This window comes from Protomyctophum parallelum, assembly GCF_964188405.1.
Source record: "Protomyctophum parallelum genome assembly, chromosome: 21".
NCBI classification, from domain to species: domain Eukaryota; kingdom Metazoa; phylum Chordata; class Actinopteri; order Myctophiformes; family Myctophidae; genus Protomyctophum; species Protomyctophum parallelum.
Genome location: NC_139713.1, coordinates 28,942,602 through 28,965,775, shown reverse-complemented (window position 1 = coordinate 28,965,775; position 23,174 = coordinate 28,942,602). Strand labels below are relative to the sequence as shown.

The following is a 23,174-nucleotide window of genomic DNA, read 5'->3' as shown; positions in this document are numbered from 1 at the left end:
ATAATAAGTCCATGGGACCCATTGACCATATGCACACTGTGGCCATCTTGCCATTAAGTTAATGGCAGGGTAGTAACTTGCTGCAATTTCCCATTGACAGCCAAACATACAAGTCCTATCTGATTGTATAAACAACATCAAACTCACCAACGGTGCAGCAGAAAACACTTGTCTACACCTCAGACATGTTATGAGCTACTTCCTGTCAAAAGAATCCTTGCAGGTGATCTTTTTCCCCCCCAAGTGTTGTAGTTTGGACGTGCACGTTGGATATCACTTAACTGCTCTGTGTACCACCTGTTTTGAATTTGCACATAATGCAGGAGGCAGCAGGACGTTGCTTTATGGAAAAGAAGTGCTTCCAAACTCCAATACTTAGGAAAAAAATATCACCTGCAAGGAATTTCTTGACAGGAAGTAGCTCATAACATGTCTATGTGGATTTTTATGAAACAAACACTTTGCATTTGAATGTATGCTTTCTGTTTGGATGAATGGGCTGTCAATGGGAAATTTCAGCTAGTTACCACAATGCCATTAACTTAATGGCAAGATGGCCGCGGTTGCGCACAAACACACACACACGCACTTATAGATCCAGTACTATTTTAAAGAGCGCGTATGCGGGGCTCGCATGTGGGCGTAAAACGCGCACATGCGAGCCCCGCATACGCGCTCTTTAAAATAGTACTGGATCTATAAGTGCGTGTGTGTGTGTTTGTGCGTATATGCGCAAACGCACGCTGAAAAGCCTGGTGTAGCTCGGCCGTTAAGTGTTCCCCCACAGGGAGAAGTTTAGATGTGGCTACGACTAAATTTAACCAAGCATGACACTGTGAGGTCCACAGAGCACATCTCTGAATGAGATACTCCTGAGAGAATGAAAGCAAGTCTCAATTTAAATCCTCTGTGATCAATCAAAGAACACACATACGCACACTCTTACGTACGTACGTGCGCGCACGGCACGCACGCACACACACACACACACACACACACACACACACATGGAACACAGACATAATATATACAAACTTATCCCATGTGATTATAATGATAGACTTACTTCTTAGTTCCACTGTCTGCTCCTTGTTCTGCAAAACAACCAGAAGGACACACACTGTGAACTCATTCACATTCACAGTATTATAATAACATGCACAGTAAAAGACAGTGGCGATGCACAATGTCAGGCAGCACTTTGTAGGGGTGTAACAGTTAATCCAACTAATCGGTTGAATTGATTAAAAAAAATCATCAAAGTATAAAAGGCTAAACTGGTTACAGCAAGCAGACTAATTGATTTAGTTGATTGTAAAAATAATAATAATCTATTCATTGTTTTTTATGCTGATTTGTAGATATATAAACAATTAAAAATATGTATACCGTATATAAAAAAAAGCATCTTTATTGAGTATTTGTTTAATTAAAAAAGAATACTCGCTAGGATAGTATTGAATAGCTGCAGCCTGGGTAATGTAAACCACGCTCTCCCCATGGTATAGCAACCCTACACTCTCCAGATCCTTCTGATGGCTGGTGCCAGCAACACTATGTGAGGCACAGTCATCACTAAACAGGACAACCAGATCCTAATGGGATGTCCCGACCCGTCCCCGCATTCATTACAGCTGTACAAACACTTCAGAGCATGGATTCTGAACAGCTCCAGACCATACTGCACTCTCTACACAGCGTGCAACTCTGCGGCGATGTCAGAGGGGAACGAGAAGAGGGGGAGAGAGACGGCGATGTCGACAATAGCAAAGATCTAAAAGCTCCCGTTATTAGATCTGCTATTTTCGATGGGAGACACTGGCGCGCAACTAAGTATAAATTAGGCGTGAGGATCATGCAGGACAACATGTCAGCCATGTGTCATTATGTATTATTAGAGCAGGCTTAGACATACACGCACGGCACGGCTGAGGTGGTGACAGTGAGATGGAGATAATGGATACTTAGCCCCAGAGGGACTGCCAACTTCAACATCACACTGCCCTCCACAGCTGAATTATGTAACTGTCCATGTCGCTACAAGTCAAAGCGGAACTTCATACCATGAGAAAATGCAAAACTTGCTCATAATTATTAACATACGGAAATAGTTAATAGTTATCTGATGATCCAATAATATGGCAAATGGTAATTTCAGGAGTTATCTATACTAATATAAATCTAGGCTTTGGTGTCCTCCAACGTGTCCATCCAGGCTGAACAATACAACTACTGTACAACAATTTCAAGAGGTACTGTATAAGCAAAACACATCCGTACTCAAATAGACATACGGACAGACACACATAGCTCTTCATTGGAGCGGTTAGCGGTCAAAATGAGATTGAGGAAGGCTACAGTGTTCTAAGGCTGGTGAAGCTGTAGGAAGGTGATCTCTGGTAACAAAAAAAAGAAGAAAAAAAAAGAAAAGTACGTTATAACAAGATTTTCTGTGTAAATCTGAGAATTAAATGGGTCTTTAAATGGATTCTTCCTGATTTCAATGATTTAAACACACTTTTTTGTTAGTACACGTGGTTCAACTCTCAAATGGAACAAAAGTTGATTAGTTAAGAGACAATTACTATACTATTTATAGCATGTAAATCAGAGTCTTGCACAGTCTTTCATCAATCTTTTTAGTGTTCTCTTTGTAGTGTTCTCTACTCTTTGTAGTGATCATTGATACCATATTCAGCATGCTGCTTGATGCTTAAACATGAATCAAAGACAGGAAACAAACTTTAAAAGCACTGGTTTCTCAATGTGGGGGTCCTTGAGGGGTTCCCCAAGCAAATGATTGATAGTTAGAACCAAATCAACCCTTACAGGTCCATTTGGTTCCATTTGTTCTCTCTCAGAGTTAAAATAATACTGAGTATTTTACAGTGCAGCTTGGGGTCCCAGAGATAAACATCATATCAAATGGTGGTCCATGGCCTAACCTAACGCATATCAAATTGGGGGTCCTCAAAATGAAAAAGGTTGAGAATCACTGGTTTGAAGGTATGTGAGCATTATTAAGCTGGTACCCACCGTTCTCAGTGCCAGTGAGCTGGGCGAGGATACGGAAGGAGCGTGACTGGGAGGTGCCTGTGCGTGGGTGCCAGTCCTCCGTGTCCTCAATCAGACGCTTCTTACTGGCATCACTAAGTGCTGGGCCGTGGCTGGCCTCAGGCTCCACACCAGGCTTTCTGAGAGGTACACACAGTTACAAGACATGGTCAGCATCTCTATATTAGAAGACATGAAAGAATACAGCCAACACAAAATGCGGGTACAATATTTACTGTACAGTAGATCAATTGGCCAAGGTCATCACCGTCTAATTAGTTGTTAAATGTTAATCGTTTAGCTTAATTAAAGTCCCCCTCCAGACACATTTTATATTTCACACACACACACACACACACACACACACACACACACACACACACACACACACACACACACACACACACACACACACACACACACACACACACACACACACACACACACACACACACACACACACACACACACACACACACACACACACACACACGGGATTGTTCCCATTTTGAGGAAGTATAGCGAAGCTGCCCACCTCCATTGGACGAAAGGGCACTCAAGTTCTGCACATAACAATCTGTATAGTCTACTCTAAGTGATGATTGGAGAGGGACTTCAAAGCAAAAACAGGCTGCCATCACGTCAACCACATTCATACTGTATACACATCTCTAAAAGGCCGTCCACACAAAGCACTATATATACAACTACAGCATATCATTCACCACTGTTACAGTTTTGGTATGGACTGTTCCATGTACTTGATTTAGAACGTAAAACTATGGTATATAATATATACTGTATTTATAGCTGCAGTACTCAGCGTGGACAGCCTTTTTATTTTCTTTTTTTACAAATCTCTTCTTAGATTTTAAAACAGTATAGTGCCAAGTGAAACATTTAAAAGAGGCGTGAACGGACCTTAACCCTGACATTAGAATGTACAGAGAAACACAAGTGACACATGTTGAACCTCTTTCAAGTGCTTCAAAACCATTCAATACATAAGCAATACACCATGAAGCTGTAGGTTGTATGCATGCAAAACAAACATAACACACACACGCGCACAGTGGCACATGCACGCACACGCACGCACACGCGCGCGCACGCGCACACACACACACACACACACACACACACACACACACACACACACACACACACACACACACACTCACAAGTACATCAAACTCCTCTCCATACGTGTAATGGGTGTGCTATAAAGTGCAGAATGAAGGGCATGTTTCACACTGTGAAGTGACTGTTGCTAGACCTCAGATTTACCTCCTAGGTTTAACTGGAGGTGGAATTCTTGTATTGGGAATAGAAAAGAGAAGAAAAGCAGAAAAATAATCAGAAACTCAAGATTATAAGGTACAGAGTGCAATTTGTATAGGGAAAATATGAAAATAGCCACTGTGAACTTCACTTACTTAACACATTTCTGTGGCTCACTATTTAGAGAGAGACAGAGAGAGAGACAGAGAGAGAGAGAGAGAGAGAGAGAGAGAGAGAGAGAGAGAGAGAGAGAGAGAGAGAGAGAGAGAGAGAGAAGAGAGATAGAGAGAGAGTAGAGATCAGCAGTCAGCTACAGCTGACTACAGCTACTGAGTAAAATGATTTGTAATGGCTTTTCAAACTACATTTCTAAATATTATTTAGAATCAGCACTCATAGAATGGATTAAAGCAGCTGGTTAGAAGGTAAAGCAAGATGGTTATGTTCGCATGGAATTCACTGTACAGTACAGAAGTGCTTCAGTGTTGATATGGACTGTATTTGGAAATGACCATATCTTGCCACAAGGTGGAGCTACTGGACTTTATTTGCTACTTCTAAATCCGTTATGGAATGCAATATGGAAGGAAACACAAATACTGTGGTGTGGACAGTCACTGTGCAAGTGCGTGTAATTTTAATTTAGCAAACATTTGCTCAATGTGTGTGTGTGCACAGCTCACAGTGTTAAATGTGTTGAAGGTGAAGGTGAATGGTGAACAAGGTGAATAGAGAGGCAAGTCTAATCTTAGCCAAACAGTGACATTCAGTGGTGGAAAAAGATGACTCTACTATAAGTGAAAGTTGTTCTGTCAAATTTGTACTTGAGTTAAAGTATACCAGAGTATTTAGTGACATGGTGACATTACAGTGTTGTTGGCAGTAACTTGACGGGCGGTACTGACAACAGTAGCAGATGGAACCAGACAGATGTAAATGCCAACAGTCCTGGCTGCCTTGTGGTGTAAATGCAGTGATAGCATACGTGGATCAAAACACCACGGGAGGAATGAATGGACGTTATGACCTCACCCTGCTGGCCTCTGTTGTATGGCGGTGTCGCACATTAAAAATACCCAATTTACAAGCTCACGACACGGCGCACAGCGACACATTGCATGAGTTTGTGGATGGGCTCTACTTGTAGATTGGCTTGTAGATTGGATTGTGTAGTGAACTTATTTATAATCTTCAATAATTGCTCCATTCAATTAAATTATGTTCTCGTCGATTTTACATTGCAGGGTGAAGCCGGTCTCAAAGTCACTCTTTTTATCACACAAATGAACGCAAACAAAGTAGATTCTACCAATCGATACAATTACAAAATTACTATTTGAATTAGGAAGAAACTCCGGATCCGGATTCCACCATGCAATGTAGGTGAATGGGGAGAATATTTTGAATTCTAATAATAGAGCCACTATTGAAGATATCTCTCCAATATTTGGGGTTAGATCATGGCAATGTAACTACACAAGCCACACCTCAAGCAACATTTAACCTTGCTTCCAGCCATCTACAGTAGGTGGTTATTTACTGTGAATGGATTCAGGGATTATTTGACTGTTGAGTAAGTAGATCAGTATGCATGTGAGATTCATGAGGGTGAGGTGACAGCATGCCTACTGTAAATGAACTGTAAAAGGGTAAGAGCTTGGTAATCACATTCCACACTCTACAATCAAGTCTCATCACTAACTTGGTCTCTGGCTCTTCCTCATCCTAAAGTAGGAAAAAGAGAAATTGAAAAAGGATGAAATAAGGCAAGTAGCAGACATAGAAAGGTAACAGTCACAGTCCTCAAACAAAACAAAGAAGAAAAAAAAACCTTCTGAGAGGATATGCAGGTCAAAAGAATGAATGCAGGTCAATACCCTCAGATGCAATTCACACACATGCACAGTCACGAACAAACATGATGCTGCAAACATGAATGCTGTACTTACTTTGATGCACTGACATGACAGCTCAGGGTTGCTGGGCAATATTTAAGATTTGTTGCACGCAGTTGTCATGTGCGGAAAATAGCTGATCAAGTATAAATCAAGGCTTCAGAGTGGAAAAATACTGCTCTCCTTAAAGACTTATATAATGAAGTATAGCACATGATAATAATACAAATTATTATTATTATTATTATTATTATATTTGTGATATGATTGACCCTTCATGATGGATAATGCATTATCCTTAAACATTAATGTCAATGTCCATCAGCCACTGATACTGTACATGCAGCAGAAAGTTTTTCCTCAATTCAGTTGTTTTTGTTGCTTATCTTGATATGTTGACAACTATTCTAGCCTGCCAAGCCAAGTCCAGATTAAGAGATCAGAACGTTCCCAGTACCATACTATTTTAAGAGCTTTAATATTATGTCCACCGCATGGAGAGAGGTCAATTCTACACTTATCTGCATATAAGACTTGTCGAGTTACAGCAGGCCACTGCAAAAATCTGGTTACTTAAAGCCAATGAACTTTACTTGCTTTTTCTGGCATGATCAGATAACATAAAGTCAAATCAAGTGACACGTCTCTTGAGGCCAGCCCAGCCTTCCAAACCCATCCAGACAGTCAAAACAAACATTGCTCGACCACCAAGCCTAGCCCTGCGCACTGCAAATTACAACTGCTGCTGGTCGCTACATATAGCGCTGCCAGTACTATGGACTAATTAGAACAAAGTGTCGCACACAAGTAGTGCAGCATTACGCACATACTGGGTGTTTGGCAAGCCTATTAACCCCACTGTCAATTAGAGGGAGGCAGGCAGTAGCAACAGTTTGCATGTTGCTTGCCCTCTGTTCTCCTTCCAACTTCCCTACAGCAGATTGGGACAAGATGTGCAGCATGCCTTGGCTTTTTCCTCTTTATGTAGCTCGGTGAAGAGTTGGGGGGTTCTGGCCTGTGTCTGTGTTAGCTTTTCAAATGAGAGACATCTTTTGGGGTTGTAATAGGGAACGAGGCAATGTGTTGGAACAGAAATATGTATTTTCTGCAATATATTGTATCTTCTCTCTGCACAGCAAGGCAGCAGAGGCATGGAATGTACTGTACAGCGACGCTATGTATAAGTAGATCCTTCTACTACAGTATGTAAGCTTAATACACCCAATGGATCTTTTGTATCATGTTGGCTACTGTAACGCTTTTACCCCCTGGGGATCAATGAAGTGAAAACGAATCCAACAACACAAGGAAGAACGGAATGGGCGAAAGAGTCTATTTCAGCAGGTATTGAGAACATTGAACTACTGCTACCCATGGTTGAGCTGTCCTTCTTTGAGTGAAAAAGAGGCCAAATGCAAGCACATGTATAGGAGGGGTCTCTCCGTTTGATGTTTGGCACTTACCCATTGAACTGTTCTGCCTGCCCCTGGCTTTCCAACAGACCCCGCCTCTGACCGACCGCCACCTCACAGGCATTGACATTGGAGTAGAGGTTGATAGGTGTGTTATAGACAGAGGGCTGTGGGGCAGTGGGAACGGAGGAGGAGGGGGGGGCTGTCACTCTGGCTGGAGAGGACGAGTTAGATGAGGAGGAGGAGGCAGAAGGGGAGGTGAAGGCCGAGCGGCCAGAGCTGCCGGGCCTGATGGGAATAGAGTTGGCTGCTGTTGGGGGGGCTGGAGACCTCGACTTCAGGGGGAACGGGGGCTGCGGTGGCTGAGAGGGGGCAGCTGGCGTGAAAGCAGATGTTGCAGAGGGGATCGAGGCCACTTTGGGGGCAGCCATGGAGGAAGCAGGGCTACTACCAACATTGCCCACCCCGCCAAAAGGGCGGGCTGTCTTGTTGTAGGCAGCGCTGGGCTGGGGAGAGGGTCTGGTGAATGTGGCGCTTGGTGCAGGGTGGGTGATGGGAACAGGCTTAATGATCTCCTGAGGTTCCTCCTACACAAACGTGGGGGGAAACACAATTTGCACAAACACACACAGCAAATCACACAGTGAACTCATGCAGGCAAAATGCCCCAAACAATCATGCCACGGTGTTGCGTAATAATCACTTCAACCCTAGGGTCCATATTAGGGGTGCATGCCATAAAAAAAAGGATCCACAAGCTCACAACGTGTCCCATTGTGACGCATTGCGGTTTAGTGTAGAGGGGGAAATGAGGGGACCCCTGACGGCCCAGTTATTTTAGATTTTTTTTTTGAAAATCTTTGAAAACGTGTGCCTGTAATGAATACGGACGCCAGGGTTGTAGAGGTTAATTAGGACAAATGAAGCATCACGTCGTGCCTTTGTTGTATGAATGTCACACATGTGCCAGTCAACTAATAGAGCGGTGTATATGTGGTCGATCCAGTTTTAGCATGCATGCAATACCAAAAAGTGTTCTGACATCATCTCAGAAGGGCTCAGTGAGCAGATTTACTACTGTACACTACACAATATCCATTATTTGTGTGTGTGTGTGTGTGTGTGTGTGTGTGTGTGTGTGTGTGTGTGTGTGTGTGTGTGTGTGTGTGTGTGTGTGTGTGTGTGTGTGTGTGTGTGTGTTTGTGTTCACATTGTACCTTGGGGGCTGCATCTTTGGAGACACTGGAAGCTCTGCGAAGACAGAGGGAGAATTATAAAAATCATTGCATGCTTCAATACACCATATCACAATGCATCATTCCGGACAAGCATTTTGTTTAGTCGAAATAGGCTTTCCAGCTTCTAGGCCCGGACCGGGGCACCTATAGTCTCCATTGCAGCCTGACAGCTTATCGCAGATTCGAGTCCTGATCCTGAAGACCTTTGCTGTGTGTCACTCCCCGTCTCTTTCTCCATTTTCCTGTCGATATACTGCATACTTTAAAAAGGGTATCTTTGAAAAACAAAGAAAGGTCCCGCACACTGTCAGACACTTGCCAAAATGTTGCTCTTATATACTGTAGTGTACTGTAGTGTATACTATCAATAAAGGCCAAGAAATAAATATATAGGCGTTCCAGCCATGCTCAAATCATGATAAAAGTTCAAACGTAATAGTTTTCATGACTGCAAATATGACTCCAGCATTGTACAGAACAGAAATATCAACATATCTCCACGGTAACAGAGATGTTAATCTGTCTAGCTAACTTTACATTGTTTAGTTACAGGTAGGCCTATGTTATTGGAATCTTTGGTGTATAATAACTAGTAGGCATATTCGCTAGTTTTGGCCATAGAATGTTATGTTCAGACGGGCACAGGTCTAGTACTTCATAATATTTCGTATAGTTTCCCTCACATCAGGTCAATAAAGGTCTATGTATCTGTTGTATAGATTCATTGGTATAAAAATCCCAAGGCACACCCAGACTCGTTTCACGGCCCACCAGTGTACACATGGACACACGGTTTGAGAACCACGTGCCCTATAGGGCCTCGTCTTACTTCTCCCCTCAAGTGCTTTCAGCATACAGTGAAACTAAATGGACCTTGCGGGTATAACGGGAGCTGCTGTACGGTATAGAAGACACCATTAGTCATGCCTCGCTGGACGGACTGACAGCATATTGCACTACCTGGACAAACATCTGAGAGAGACAGGCAGGCAGTCTGTCTGGGAGTGTGGGCAGGAGAGACAGGAGACAGAGGGGAGATGGGGGTGGGAGGGATGTAGTGCTGCAGGTGTGGAAAGGCAAAGCAAAGCATGAAAAAAAGAACATTTCTACAGTGTACTGCCGAGCTGCCATTGCAAGAACCCACGACTAAACTCTGGAGGCTCTAACAGATTATCTGTATGTATCTGGCTGGGAGCTCAATGCCACAGAGTCAGCCAGGCATACAGTATGGTGGTAGACACATGTGGGAAAACAGATTATGCTCTATTACTCTGGTATGTTTCCCTAATGTCGGCTCAATTTACGCTGGATCCTAATTCCTCTCAATCATCCACTCACTCTCGCTTGGATTTCAAAGAGATGTCAGTGTGAGCTCTGGAATATCGATATTCTTGCCTCTCCTGAGATCTAATTTTGTAATGTTGATTTGTAAAATGAGCATAAAGCCTCTTTCCACACGACAATCAGCCAGAAGAACGCAGGCAGGCAGCACTATAGCTACCAGCCCGGTGCTGCTTGTACGCTTCACATCCATATTAGGAAAAATAAATATACAGTACATCCTGTGGGGGAATCAATCATTTTATATTTCAAGGAAAATGGTTCTACTGTATCTCTTGAGGCAAGATTAATGTTGGATATAACTTAATGAGATAAAGGTAAATGTTGCCTTCACACTGTTGATTAATCATGCCAAGAACCAAAGAGTTAAATGAATATATAACCAAACAAATTAAGAATATCATTTTCATTAGTACCGTGGCCTAATGGCAGTACAGTACTACAATACAATATTGACAAACAACACAGAGTCCTATTTATCCAATCTTCCTTCTTATCTTTCTTCTATCGTATGTGTGTGCATGTCTGTGTGTGTCTCTTTGTGTGTGTCTGTGCGTAGCCTCAGATTTATACTCATGATCAAAACAGATGTTACAGTTTTATCACCTCCATGACAGGGAGGTGGTTTTGTCTGTCCCCTAAGCTAAGATGCATCATGCACCCCTGTGTGACAGACAGGGCAGCCCACTAACCCCTGCACCCATAACAGTCTGCATCCATAACAGTCTGCATCCTCTCTTATGAAGGTCACCCTCAATCAATCCACCAATCTGTGAGTCAGTCTCACTCACTCTCTTTCTCTCCTCTCTCATCCTCGTAGCAGTTTTGTATTGATCTGTAATTCTGTACCTTCGTTTGAACTGTATCCATTCTATTAACTGTGAATAGAATTTTCAATCAATCAATGATCATCTAAAAAAGCACATTTCCTTTCAAGGGAACAGTGCAGCTCTACATAAACAACCATCCTCTTCGGGTATGACAGGCGACAAAGCAACAATTATTTTCGCTTTTGTTTTTATAGAAAAAAACTCAGTGACTCAGCAAGATTGTTCCTGGGCTGAGGCAAGAAGTACTAAACAAGGATAGGTCACACAGAACCTGTTCTATGCACTGGGAGGCAAATGTTTGATGGATGTTTGATGCATGAATGCATTGAAGTCAATGAGAGCTGAGTGGACAAGCTTATTTATAAATATGATCGTTGAGTTATTGTGATCTTTGTCAAATGATTGGGCCGGGAGACATGCCACACACTTTCTATAAGCTCTTGTTTTGTGCACACTTTGTAATTTTATTGAGGCATCTAAAGAGCACAGTAGGATCACAAAACAATGGATGTTGTGTGGTATGTGTTCTTTAATTCTTTAACAGATTATTCGACTGAAGTTGCAATAATAAAATAAAATAAAAACATATTGCGTAAATATACGCTTGGCCACTGCCAGCTGGCCCTTATAAACTTCAATGAATTTCATCAAACCTCCGGCTCCAGTTTGCCTCTACTTCTAGTGCTTATAACTTGTTCTGCGTCATGTTGACCTCTCCTTCAACATACTCCTCGGACATGGGCATGTCCTCTGGCATCCTCCCTTCCCTTTGCCATATTAGGTAGAACAGCCAGCTATTTTCTTTGTGGCAGAGAGAGGCATTACTTGAGGCAGAGCAACTACACGCTCAAATACTCTGTTAATTTATCCATTTATAAATGTGAGAGTGTACAAATGTAGTCTCTATTCTCTAAGATTTAAAAATGGACAATTAGGATTTTACTGAATAATAACAGCCTTACACTGAGTAATCGTGGAGCCCCACCCTGGCTGTTACCAAACTTACCAGATGCTGATGTCATTTTAAAAACGTGCCTGCACTTGTGGGTAATCTTTCCCATTTACAGTACATCATGGCATGTGTGACCTTATTTTCCAGTGTACATGTACTTTAATAGTGTTATTATTATGGAACTTACATGAAGAAAAAAAAACATGCTCTAGCCTAGGAAAACAGCGAAAGCACAGGCTACGGGATCAAACTGGCACTTTCCATTAAAAACAAGAACCAGTCTATAATAAGCCACAGTATATCTGCCATCAGCGGACCAGGGGGGGCAGCTGGGTGGGATTGTGACTCTGTCTGTCTGTTCTCAGAGCAAACTGAACAAACAGTGAAGTGAGTCAGGGTGGTCCTGTGTGAACATCTGCTCTGCTCAGCCCCAAATCCACATCACTGCTATCCTGTCCTCTTTCAAGCCAGCCAGGTCTCCTGCTGATCAGCTCTGACACCAAAGATATGTGCCTTATATGTATATAGTACTGTATGCACGAGCGTGTGTGGGTGTATGCATGTGCGTGTGCGTGTGTGTGTGTGTGTGTGTGTGTGTGTGTGTGTGTGTGTGTGCCTGTCTTAGCCAACTCACATGGTACGTACATGCTTGTACAGACATAGACAGCTGTGGGTGGGGCAGGAGATTGAGAGGTATACAGTGCATGAAATGGTCCTGCATATCTCTACACACTATGATCAGATAGTTACAGCCAGGCCATGAGGCCATGTGTGTCCTGCTGCTTTGCAAGCTACAAATCACTAGCTGCCCCCCCCCCCCCCCCCATGATGACGTAGGTACTAGTGTTTTTTTACCTCAGCTCTAGTGTCTTCTTCCAAATAAAATGTGATTACGAATAAAAAACAATGGCTGAAAATGGTGGTTCTATCTTCAGCTGTTCTTACATACAGTACTGTAGCAGCGCTGCCATACACATAACCTGTAATGACTTCTTTATACTCGTCTAGGCTCTTATTCAACTTAGTTTGTATAGCACAACTTTAGACAAAGGTGCTATTTAACACCTTTAATATAGATGTTGTATAGCAGCACCTACTGTATATAACGAATACCCCGGCTATATGGTTCTGAATGTTGGATTCGGAGAACGACAAAAGATTATCTCCACAAACTGCAAACCTTCCACAGCAAAAGCACACGGAAAATACAGCGAATATTCTGGCCCCAAACCATCTCCAATTAACACCTTCTTAGCCTGTATAAACAGGGAAACATGGCTACCATCCTTATGAGAAGACGGTGTAAATTGATTGGACAACATCACCCAAACTGCCTTTCACTGGACACCAGACGGTAAAGGTAAAAGAGGCCGACACAAGAACACCTGGTGTAGGGCAGTGGAGGGAGAGCTGAAGACCCTCCGTCACACCTGGGGTTCTATAAAGACACTGGCACAGAACAGACAGGAGTGGAGATCCTTTGTCACCCTACTGTACATATGCCAGCAGGCCCAGAAAAAAAAGCACTTTTACTACATGCTACATTATTTAGTACTATTTGTGTTTAGAGTTAAATGTTAAACTAGCGTTGGGATTTAGGTTTACGTATTTGGTCTATTCTTTAAAACTAGATATTTTTTTCCATTTAAAAAATAAATAAAAAACCAGGCTGTTCTAATTAACATTTATATTTCAAGGTGTCCCTGTCATGTGTTTCTCTTTTGGTTCCTGGGCCCGGTGTCTAATGGCCCATTTGGTGTCAGTGGAGCAGACGTAGAATACGCACATCGACAGGCTGGGTGCTGGGCTAACAGAAACTTAAGTGAATTGGATGGAGCCCGCACACCATAGGTACTAGCAAGACGTTCTTTATTTAAATACTGACAACGTTTCGATCGGTTAGATGATGAAGATCTAACCGATCGAAACGTTGTCAGTATTTGAAGTCCAGATACTTTTAGAGCTTCAATGCCATGTGCCATGTAATGTTGAACAATCCTTGTAGTTGTCTTTTTTGCATTGTTAATATTGTATCTGGGTTGTCTCAGCCTTGTAGCTATTGTTTTACCTGTTTCTCCGACATATTGTAAGCCAACATTTTTCACATGCTGGTGCTGGCTGTTATCTGTTGTTTAATCTCCAACATGCATTTTGTAGTTTTATTTTTAACTATTTGTTTGGGTTTGAAGTATTCTGGTCTCTGGCGTGCTGGTGTGTTGAATCATTTTAGCTTGCTGTGTACCAGATAGTCTTTAAGATTTTTGTTTTTTCTGTAGGCCTAGTTTCGCGATTATTTTTGTTTTGGCAGAAGGAGAAGGAAAAAAAAACTAACAATAACAATAAAGGACCAAGTCCTTTCAGGACTGCTTGGTCCTTTAAATGAAAAAAATATCATAGAAATAAATATACAATAAAGAGAGTTCCACCGTGTTCAGTTTGGAACATACAGACACAGGTTTGTGTTTCCACCGCATTGTGTTGGACGGAACAATTGTCATTGTTTGATGCCTAGCTGAATGGTTAGAGAGCCTGTCTGGAGAGAAGGAGTCTCCTGAGGTTTGAATCTCAGTAAGAGATGCTGAGAGGTGGCTCACCATCAGGTGGGATGAGATGTTGATCCATCATTTCTTGATCTTTCTGCTGTTCCTTCGTCTGGAATGTGGTCTCGGTTGTTGTTGTTGTTGTCGTTGGTTGCCACATGCAAGTTCCCACCTGATGTCGTGTGGGAGTTCTGATTGGTCCAGAGCGTACTGAATAACTTCTAGCTTACATAACGTCTTAAGACAAGGACTGAAGTCTAAGATGAACAGCTCATCAGAGATAGTGTGATCTCCTTTGTATCCTCCAAAGAGGATGATACGATCTCCCACAGTCCAACAGCACATACCACGAATTGGACATGGTCCTTTCCCCTTGGGCTCAACCTTCTTCCAGGAGAAGGTCTCTGGACTGACTTTCCACACATCATTGAAGGTCTGGTAATTGTACCTGCCACCAAATATGTATAGCTCTCCATTGTAGATAAATGCTGAATGACAACAGCGTCCTTCTGGTAGAAGTTGTGCAGAAGGTGTGTCCAGCCAGGCGTTTGTCTCTGTGTCAAACACTCTGATGCTGTTGTAGACCTCATGGTACCCCCTACAGCCCCCGAATACAAACATCTTGGTACCAATGATGGTAGCAGAGTGATATCCTGAAGCAGGAGGTGGAGTTCCTCTGGTGTTAATTACAGACCAGACCATTGTGCTGGTGTCCAACAGTAATGTGTCATTACTCTTAGATCTAGTCAGCTTGGTGCATCCTCCATGGATAAACATGACCTTCTCCAACACACAGGCTGAGTGGCTGGTCCTCGCCTCTGGAACAGTCCCAGAAACCCTGGGTTGGAACCATCTGTGGGAGTCAACATCAAATGCATAAAGCACATTGCAGAAAGGCTGCCCTCCCCAGATGTAGACTGTATCTTCCACCAACACAGCTGTGTGGTTGCAGTGATTGGTTGGAACCTCAAGGTGACCGTCTCCTCTTCTTGGTTTCACTGGAGGTAACTTCTTCCAGCATAAAGACACTGTGTTGAAGACATGGACATCCATCTGTCCCTTCATGAAATTCGACCCTCCAAAGGAATACAGTTTGTTCCTCACTGCTACAGCAGCATGAAAGATTCTCTTTGGCCCTCCTGCTTTGGAAACGGTCCAATACAACATCACCCTGTCTGTCTGTCTGTCTGTCTGTCTGTCTGTCTGTCTGTCTGTCTGTCTGTCTGTCTGTCGACGTCTACAGTCATTTTCAACACGGTGCATCATCTTATATCTTCTGGTGTGAAATCACACGAGACACAAACTGTTGCCATGCACGCCTTAACGATGCCAATTAGTGCAGCTGTTCTTCATCTGCACCCTTTGAACTATATTGCTATATTTATTACTTCATTGCGGCTACCTTGGGGTCTATGGATCTATGGGTCTTCCACACGCTACAGCTACAGGGTTCCCCAACACTGAGCTGTGTTGTATTTCTTTTTGTAAACTTTATTTTTACATTTATTTTTCGTTCATACATTTTTTCATTACATTATATTACATGTAAGCAAGTAAACACACAAAACACACAAACATATACGACCCCCCCCCTCCCCCCTCCCCCCTAGGCTAAAACAAAAAACGAAAATAAAATAAAAATAAAAAGTGGTGGGACAAAGCAGTGGACAATCATATATTAAAAAATTAAATAAATAAATAAAAAATAGTCAAGACAGGGACATAGTCGAGCACAGTCGGACACAGTACGGATTACAGTTCACTGAAATGAAAAGTCTTCAACAAACTCCACAAAGGCACTCCAAGCTAGGACAAAGTTTTTTTGGGCTCTGTCTACTTTATATCTGAGTTTTTCCAGAGGCAGGAATGATAGAACTTCTTTCAGCCATTGTTGAAAGGAAGGCGCCTTATCGGACTTCCAATTAAGGAGGATTAGTCTACGGGCTAATAGGGATGCAAATGCCAAAGCATTTGCTTGTGGAGATGTGAGTGTACAGTCTGGGGGAATTATGCCAAAAATGGCGGTGTGAAAAGAAGGGGTCACCACTGTTCCACACATATGAGAGAATACATCAAATATTCGCTTCCAGTAGGTAGTGAGGGAAGGACACATCCAAAACATGTGGCCTAACGAGGCTGGGGTCTGGCCACATCTTGGGCATCCAGGTCTGGCATGTTAAAGAGCCTGGCCAGCTTATCCCCTGAATAGTGGAGTCGATGTAGTATCTTAAATTGAATTAAATCATGGTGTATGCACATTGAAGAGGTGTGAATACGTAGTAGACTGTCCTCCCACATCTCCTCAGGGAGCTCCACACCCAGATCTCTCTCCCAGGCAGCTTTTGTTTTATCCCAGGTTACTGGTTTTAGATCCCGTATCAAATCGTAAATCAGACACACGTTTTTTTGCAGCGGGGCTAAATTCCAATATAATGTCCAATTGATTTGAATTGATTTGAAGAAACCTAAAGAAATGGGATCTGGGTATATTATGATCTGTAGTAAGTGTTTCAAAAGAAATTAACTTCTCATCAGAAAAGAGATCACAGAAAAACACCAGTCCATTCCTGTGCCAATGTTGAAATGCATTATCCATCAGCTGGTTCAAGCCAAAGTGCTTTCGGAACTGTAACCATATTCTGAGTGTGGCTCTAACCACCGGGTTTGTAGATTGTATGGTACGGCCAGATGGTAACGGGGATGTGAGTATTGGCAAAGGATTGGACAACAACTCCATATGGACCCAATCTGGTCCCTCTTCATAGTCATATGTATATCTCCAATGTAAACATTTTACAATATTTGCAGCCCAATAGTACCACATAAAGTTTGGTAAGCCAAGTCCCCCAGCTTCCCTAGGGACCTCTAAGTACATTTTCTTCATCCTGGGATTTGAATTATTCCAAATAAAAGATGAGATTAACCTATCTATTTGTTTAAATGTTTTCTTTGTTATGATGAGCTGTGTTGTATTTTGAGGCTGTGTGTGTGTGTGTGTGTGTGTGTGTGTGTGTGTGTGTGTGTGTGTGTGTGTGTGTGTGTGTGTGTGTGCGTGCGCATGCGCAGAATGTGCTCAAGCTGACTGGCTGAGCACGGAATGTGATGTATGGTGATAACAGTGCCGCTCACGTCACACGGGTGTGTGTGATATTTTTCTCCATATCGATCGCTGTGTGAGAGACAGTCCACTGAGCAACTCAAAGTGAAGCTGAATGACAAGCATTTTGCATTCTGGCTCTTTGAGGGGAGCTAGCGCCCCCTATGGCCAGTTTGGTGTGTTTGTGTGTTTTCAGGGGCGGCCTTAGGAATCTGGAGGCCCATTTCAAGACCAAATATGAGGCCCCCATATACGTATGACATCATTATTTTGTAGAGGCCCCCCTGAGGGTGGAGGCCCCCCCTGAGGGTGGAGGCCCGTTTCAATTGAAACTGGTGAAACATACTTAAGGCCTCCTATGCATACTGTATTAGTCAGGCCATTTATTGTGCAAGAGGCTTGATTGGAGCCAGGTGTCAAAAAGGATTGATTACCATGGAAACCAGAGGCACAAGCTGCTTAAATGTTTGTGTTTCTATGTTCATGAAACCTTTTATACAAATCATCCAGGCACCTAATAAGGTGCATTCCTAAACTGACAGCCACAGACCCTGCATGAGGATGTTGGGACAGCATAAATGGGCATAAAGTACAACACAACTGTAAGGATACTGTATGTAATCTAATATAGAAGTTAGGAACAATTGAATTATAAATTAGAAGATGTTTCTCCCATATAAATTTCTTCACAATATTTTTCTTTTTAGGCTTTGGGTAAAACAAAAAAGAAGCAATTATTCACATGGATATGCCAGGCAACGAAGAAATATGAGGCGCGTTATGACATTTTGGCAGCTCATCCACAAAACCCATAATGACAGGCTTTTCAGACACAGGCTCTTTATTTCTCTGTCATATCTGGTGGTCTAAATGTTTCATTTATATGAAAGTAGCAGATCTAGAAGCTCCCAACACGTCACACGTATTATTGGCGCACAAACACTAGCTAATATATAAATCAGGCTTTCAGGTACAAAGAGAACTCTTTGAGCCTGTGGGGTACAGGTCCACTCTCATGGGCACTGCTCAGACCAAGGACACACCTCAGTGACCTCAGTTTAATCCAATCAGGATGCTTTGCTTAATTCGATTACAGATGCTGTTATAATAATATTATGGAAAAAGTTAATAACACTGACGCGGTAATTAAGCAAAGCCTATTTGCAGAACCACTTCCATAAAACTGTTACTGCTAATACATGTGTCCATAGCTGAGGAAAGGTTGCCAGTTTGACCCTCGGCTCGTCCATTCTACGTGTCGAAGTGCCTATGAGCAAGACACTCAACACGCAAGTACACTCAACTGAGCAGCCTTTCCTTTCTGCTGGGTGAACGCAGAAAGGAAATTTCCCCTCTCCCGGGGACACGTAAATACTCCTCTTCCCTGACACAATATTCCCTGTTGTATTGCAAAGGGCAGGATGTAAATAGAGGGTAGGATTAGCTTAATTGCAAGAGTTTTCTGATAATTGGTGGTCCATAAAATAACCTGTAGAGTTTGGTATTCATCACAGTTGAAGAGAAAACGGAGGAAGGAGAGAGAGAGAGATAGATGCATCATGCACACTCTCTGTGTCTGTCTGTCTGTCCCTCCCCACACACACACACTTCCAGTATGAGGAGGCTGACTGGAGGAAAAGGCCTGAAGGCAACGCAGACAGACGCATTTCCACCCTGGCTGTCTGCATTTGAGAGCCAAGAGCAACAGTCTGGCACATGGCAACTGACTGAGTGATCAACAGGCTGCTAACAGAAGCCCCTGCTCTCTCTCTCTCACACACACACACACACCCCCACACACACACACACACACACACACACACACACACACACACACACACACACACACACACACACACACACACACACACACACACACACACACACACACACACACACACACACACACACACACACACACACACACACACACACACACAGTTGATACCACAATTACCTATGCATCTAAAGAAAATTCTAACACTACTCTTTCAACAGTTGGCTCGTTTCAATAATATTTAAGTAACGTTTTATCAGATGACTTTCTAGTGCTGTCTGTATTATATCACCATATAAGTATTATGTATGGTAGAACAGTAAGCAGTTGATCAAGACGATCACTCATGTAAACTGCCTGATATGAATTTAATACTCTCGCAAAAGTGTGTTTGTTATCTAAACAACATGCCATGCCAGGGGAAGTGTGGATTATAAGGCCTCCGTCCACACAGGACTTTGCATATCACTACAAGAAAACCATGCAACGATTACATGCAGAGAGTACATGGCTGTGAAAAACAGCTTTTTACCTACAGTTAACCAGGCAGTCTACTATAGTGACAAAACTCACAGCTTGTGTTGGGGGCACAATCTCTCCATGTTTTACCCCCACTGCAAAAGCAGGAGAGATATTTAATTTAGTATACAAGTCGATCTATACACTTTAACACAGATGTCACGGTGTCCTGCTCCTTAATACTTAGCTGCATGCCAGTGTCGCACAACAAATCTACAAGCTCACAACGCATCGCATTGCAGCATGTTGTGAGCTTGTAGATAAGCCATTTTTGGTGCGCGGCATGACACAGGGCGGAACCAAGTATAAATCAGGCATGACTCTCCCTGGGAATGAGTAACTTTCTAGCACGCCGGGAATTTAATACACTGGCTTATCAATCAACACAAACAGTGACATTTCACTGTGAGGGAAGGGAGGCAACAGGGAATTGGGAACTTTGACCATTATGGTAAAAGGTTTGGAAAGAGTTAAATCCTCAGCGTTAATTCAACCGTGAGAGTACACAAATGTTATATTTGAACACTCTCAGAGTTACTAATGGATGAACTATCACTGAGGTGTAGCTGCAGAAAGACGTTGTAAAACTGATGCCAGTTGGGTGAAGGGAGACAGAGCTTTAAACCTGTAATAGTGGTAACTATGGAGAAGACTTGTGAGTGCTATTTAGGGGAAGGCTTGTAAATATATAACTGGGCGGCCTGTTGCTATTGTCGGTCTCCTGGAGACGTGGCTCACCCGATGCATGCTCGTGTGTGTGTGTGTGTACTGTACAGTATGTGTGTGTGTGTGTGTGTGTGTGTGCGTGTAATCGTGTATATGTGTGCATCCGTGCATGCCTGTGTTTCACTATTTCAGCACACAACACATGCATCACAACAGGTCTATAAGGACTGAGAGCATTCATTCAGTCGGAAAGACAAGACATGCCTCGTGCTGTACACACTGCAAAATCCTGAGGGTTAGTTTAACTCTCAGAGTTACAAATTCATAAATTAACTAGAAAAAGTGCCCCTCGGGGCACAGGTCTCCACCAGGCCAGGTCTGGTGGCGCAATAATAGGCCAGTATGAAAAGGGTGCAATTTGTTCTTACACCATTGATGGCAATTGGATGATTTGAGGCATTTTGTTCAAAAATGTGTTTTGTAAAAATCCACCTGTTGGTGGCACTATTACAATTTACAATTTAGGCATTTAGCAGACGCTCTTAATCCAGAGCGACTTACATTAAGCAAGAACAAAAAAGCTTTGGAATACATCACATAAAAAGCATTTATCATGAAACATGCGTAAGCTAAGAACGTAACAGTGGAATATATATATAATGAAACTATACATATAAACTATACATATATACTATACTATGCTATACATATGTACTATGACGTGCTATGACTACATGCAATGCAATTATAGTGCTGTCTTCCTGTCTACATAACATGCTATAAGACTGTATCAAATGCTATCTAAGTCTACAGAAATGCTATCTAAGGGTAAGTGCTATGGGCCATGATGGAGTCTGAAAAGGTGGGTTTCAGACTACGGCGGAAGATTGGGAGTGATGCTGCAGTTCTGACTGCAATGGGAAGTACATTCCACAGTTTTAGAGACAGAAGGGAGAAGAGTTTGGGACGTGTGGAGCGTTGTCCCGGCGTTTTTAGTGAGGGTACTTCCAGCTTCTCTGCGTTGGCTGATCTGAGTGCGAGGGAGGGTTTGTAGGGTTCAATCATACTTGCAAGATATGGGGGAGCCATACCTTTGGTTGCTTTGAATGCCAGCATCAGAGTTTTGTATTCTGTGCGGGCAGTGACCGGGAGCCAGTGGAGGGAGCGGAGCAGGGGGGAGACATGTGAGAATTTTGGAGGGAGGGCAGAATCCATTTGTACCGGCCTGTGCAATGGGTCGGCCGGTCCGTGGGTGGGTCGGCCGGTCGTTTGATATGTCGGCCGACTGTAACGCCCCCGTTTTGGACGGGGGTGGGCTCATTTGAATCGTGTCTTTGGGGGTCTCAAACGGTAGAGAAATGACAGAGTTACCATTTCGGTACAAAAAAGAAAAAAGAAACGACCGGATCCGTGGACTATCCACGGACCGGCCGACATATCAAACGACCGGCCGACCTATCCACGGACCGGCCGACATATCAAACGACCGGCCGACCTATCCACGGACCGGCCGACATATCAAAGACCGGCCGACCTATCCACGGACCGGCCGACCTATCGCACCGGCTGGCCCATCGGCCGGTACAAAAAAAAAAAAAAAAAACGGCCGGCCGACCCACCCACGGACCGGCCGACCCATCGCACCGGCCGACAGGCCGGCCGGTACAAATGGATTCTGCCCTTGCTGGAATTTTGGCTGGTTGAAGACCAAGCGAGCTGCAGCATTTTGGATCAGTTGGAGAGGCTTAAGTGCACATGCTGGTAGGCCAGTAAGGAGGGAGTTACAATAGTCGAGTTTTGACAAGACTGTTGTCTGGATTAGGAGTTGGGCTGATTCCTGGGTGAGGAACGGTCTAATTCGTCGTATGTTATAAAGTGTGAACCTACAGGATCGAGTGACAGCTGTGATGTGAGTTTTGAACGAGAGCTGACTGTCCAGGACAACACCAAGATTCCTGGCTGTTGGGACAGACGTTACCAGGGCGTTGTCTACGGAAATAGTTAGCTCCCGCATAGGGCAGGACTTAGCTGGAAAGAAGAGAAGCTCAGTCTTGTCTTGTCTATAACAGGCCAATGTGAAAAGGGTGGGATATATTCCTCAGCCTAGTAGGAAAGTCTGTGAAAGATTTCACGTAAATTGCACGCTGCGTTCATGATTTGAGGCTTTTTGTTTCAAAAGGGCCAATCCTGCAAACGTTGAAAGCCAATGTTAGCCAATTAGGATGGAATATGAAATATCGGACAGATCCATTTTGAACACATGACTATAGAGATACTGTGTAACAATTAAAAGAAATGTTTTTCAAAAGTCGGCCTCCTGTCAGGCCGTTCTGGAAATTTGTTCTGGAAATTTGGGGACAGAGGTTCATCGTTGGCATCGTTGGCATCTAGGGAGTGTGTGTGCAAAATTTGGCATCGACCAGGTTAACGGTGCCGGAGATTAGCTGTTCACAGATGGACAGACACACGGACGGACACACGGACGGACGGAGTGCTAAACATACTCTCTCCCCATGCCTTCGGCCTGGTGGAGACAAATAAGAGTTTTAATAAATACTGTGTGTGATTGCAT

General features: G+C 43.2%; 1 protein-coding gene across 5 annotated transcripts in view; it reads right to left on the bottom strand.

The window, feature by feature from the left end:
- The window catches only part of pdlim5b (PDZ and LIM domain 5b), a 75,273-nt gene that overhangs the window by 12,885 nt on the left and 39,214 nt on the right, over positions 1–23,174 (bottom strand). For 2 of the 5 annotated variants that reach the window (XM_083793959.1, XM_083793955.1), the window contains 6 exons: positions 8,860–8,893; positions 7,694–8,229; positions 4,491–4,511; positions 4,342–4,368; positions 3,037–3,194; positions 1,067–1,094 (listed from right to left, as the gene is read on the bottom strand). In XM_083793959.1, the coding sequence (XP_083650085.1) occupies positions 1,067–1,094; positions 3,037–3,194; positions 4,342–4,368; positions 4,491–4,511; positions 7,694–8,229; positions 8,860–8,893 (804 nt within the window). The remainder of the gene's footprint in view (positions 1–1,066; positions 1,095–3,036; positions 3,195–4,341; positions 4,369–4,490; positions 4,512–7,693; positions 8,230–8,859; positions 8,894–23,174) is intronic. The other 3 variants (XM_083793957.1, XM_083793956.1, XM_083793958.1) reach the window with 3 other exon arrangements.